Genomic DNA, 1,465 nt, shown 5'->3' on the forward strand with positions numbered 1-1,465 from the left:
AGACTTTTCATTTCAAGTGAGCAAACCTACAAATTTAGCCGGCAATCAAATCATTTTCTTTCTTTCTTTTTCCTCAGAATTTCAGTGGAACAATCAGTTGCCCCACTTGCACTTGTGTAGCTCTAAATTTGGTACAACTACAGTTAAGTAAGTTTTTATCAGGTTGAGTAAGATCAGTACATGCTGACTAATTGTGATAAGCATAATACATCTCAAACTTTAAGCTTTGTGGTAGAAGCAGCAGGAGTTTTTTGACCTCCAGCCGGGCCTAGTGATGGGTACTCAAGGACTTACAATTCTGCATTTGGGTTGTGAGTCAGTCTATTCCCCATCTGCTTGGGGAAACACAACTAATTTTGTGAAAACCACACACAAAATGTCAGGCATGATTGCAATCAGTTTCCTTTGTCTACTAAAACCCCGTAAAAGAACCTGAAAACTAGAGGTAACCTGTACAGATATAAACACTGATTACACTCTCCCCCACTTCCGCTGATTCTAATCTGTCAAATGTCCCCTTACTCTAACTTTCTTCCGCAGTTGCACGAGCGGTGGTTTGAGTGTGCTTTCGTGTCGGGGATTTCTGAGTTTGGGGCGGAAAGGTTGACATCACAGAGGTAGAAAAGGCATAGGATTTATATTGGATGCACGTCTGGTCAACATCAGATAAAAACACGACGAAGAAGATCCTCCTCATCCCTCCTCTCTCAGCATCATGAAGACTCTCTGCTTCTCTCTGGGACTGCTGCTGCTTGCAGCCTGCTGCTGTGATGCCATCCGTGAGTGTTTATTCCTTTATGACTCCTTGCATTTGTTTGTAAATTTACAGCTGACATGTTGATACTGACTTTAGTCTTTTACCTTGCTCTCAGCGAAAGGCGTCAAGTTCAGCACAGCTCCTGGAACCTGCTGCTTCAACTTTAAAATAAATGCAATACCGGTGAAGTTGGTGTCCTTCATCACCCAGACGCACAGCTCCTGTCCCAAGAAGGCATACATGTAAGTTTGATATTTTCAAACAGGACTGGTCATGAATAAAGTATAAAATATGTGAAGTTTAGACAGGCCGTCTGCAAGAACTCAATCAAAGCAGCGTGAATAAAACGATTTTTGTGTGCATGTTTTGCAGAGTCCACACTGTCAAAGGAAAAAAGATCTGCTACACTCAGAGCTTCCAGTGGGCTCAGGACATGTATCGGCTCCACAACACTGAAGGCAGCAGCTAGCCACCACCAAGATCGTCAGCTATCAGCTATCGGCTTCAGTTAATAATTGACTGCTTTTTTAAGGCCTTATGGCTTCGCTTTGTATTTGTATTTTTATAAAACTGGCTTAAAAATAAATAAAAAAATGTATGCAAGTTCTCTGAAAAGACTGTTAGAAGGTTAAGTGAGTGATCAGATGTGCGTTAGGTATGTTTTGTGCAGGGCAAGAACTGTAAAGAAATAATAACACAATAGTGCTT

At 41.4% G+C, this 1,465-nt stretch overlaps 1 protein-coding gene across 1 annotated transcript; it reads left to right on the forward strand.

Moving 5' to 3' along the window:
- Window positions 1–685: 685 nt before the first annotated feature.
- Window positions 686–1,253, forward strand: LOC102776365 (monocyte chemotactic protein 1B-like). The gene is made up of 3 exons (XM_006809099.3): window positions 686–779; window positions 873–999; window positions 1,130–1,253. Exons 1-3 carry the CDS (start codon window positions 716–718, stop codon window positions 1,224–1,226), a joined length of 288 nt encoding a protein of 95 aa, XP_006809162.1. The 5' UTR covers window positions 686–715; the 3' UTR covers window positions 1,227–1,253.
- The last annotated feature ends 212 nt before the right edge of the window (window positions 1,254–1,465 follow it).

This window comes from Neolamprologus brichardi, chromosome 7 (assembly GCF_056152115.1).
Source record: "Neolamprologus brichardi isolate AB-2024 chromosome 7, ASM5615211v1, whole genome shotgun sequence".
Taxonomy (NCBI): Eukaryota; Metazoa; Chordata; class Actinopteri; order Cichliformes; family Cichlidae; genus Neolamprologus; species Neolamprologus brichardi.

Bases quoted from the DNA above. Each gene is read 5' to 3' on its own strand.
- LOC102776365 (XM_006809099.3), top strand. From the start codon at position 716: ATGAAGACTCTCTGCTTCTCTCTGGGACTGCTGCTGCTTGCAGCCTGC. The intron at 780-872 runs GTGAGTGTTTAT...CCTTGCTCTCAG, and splicing joins CTGCTGCTGTGATGCCATCC to CGAAAGGCGTCAAGTTCAGC. The intron at 1,000-1,129 runs GTAAGTTTGATA...CATGTTTTGCAG, and splicing joins TGTCCCAAGAAGGCATACAT to AGTCCACACTGTCAAAGGAA.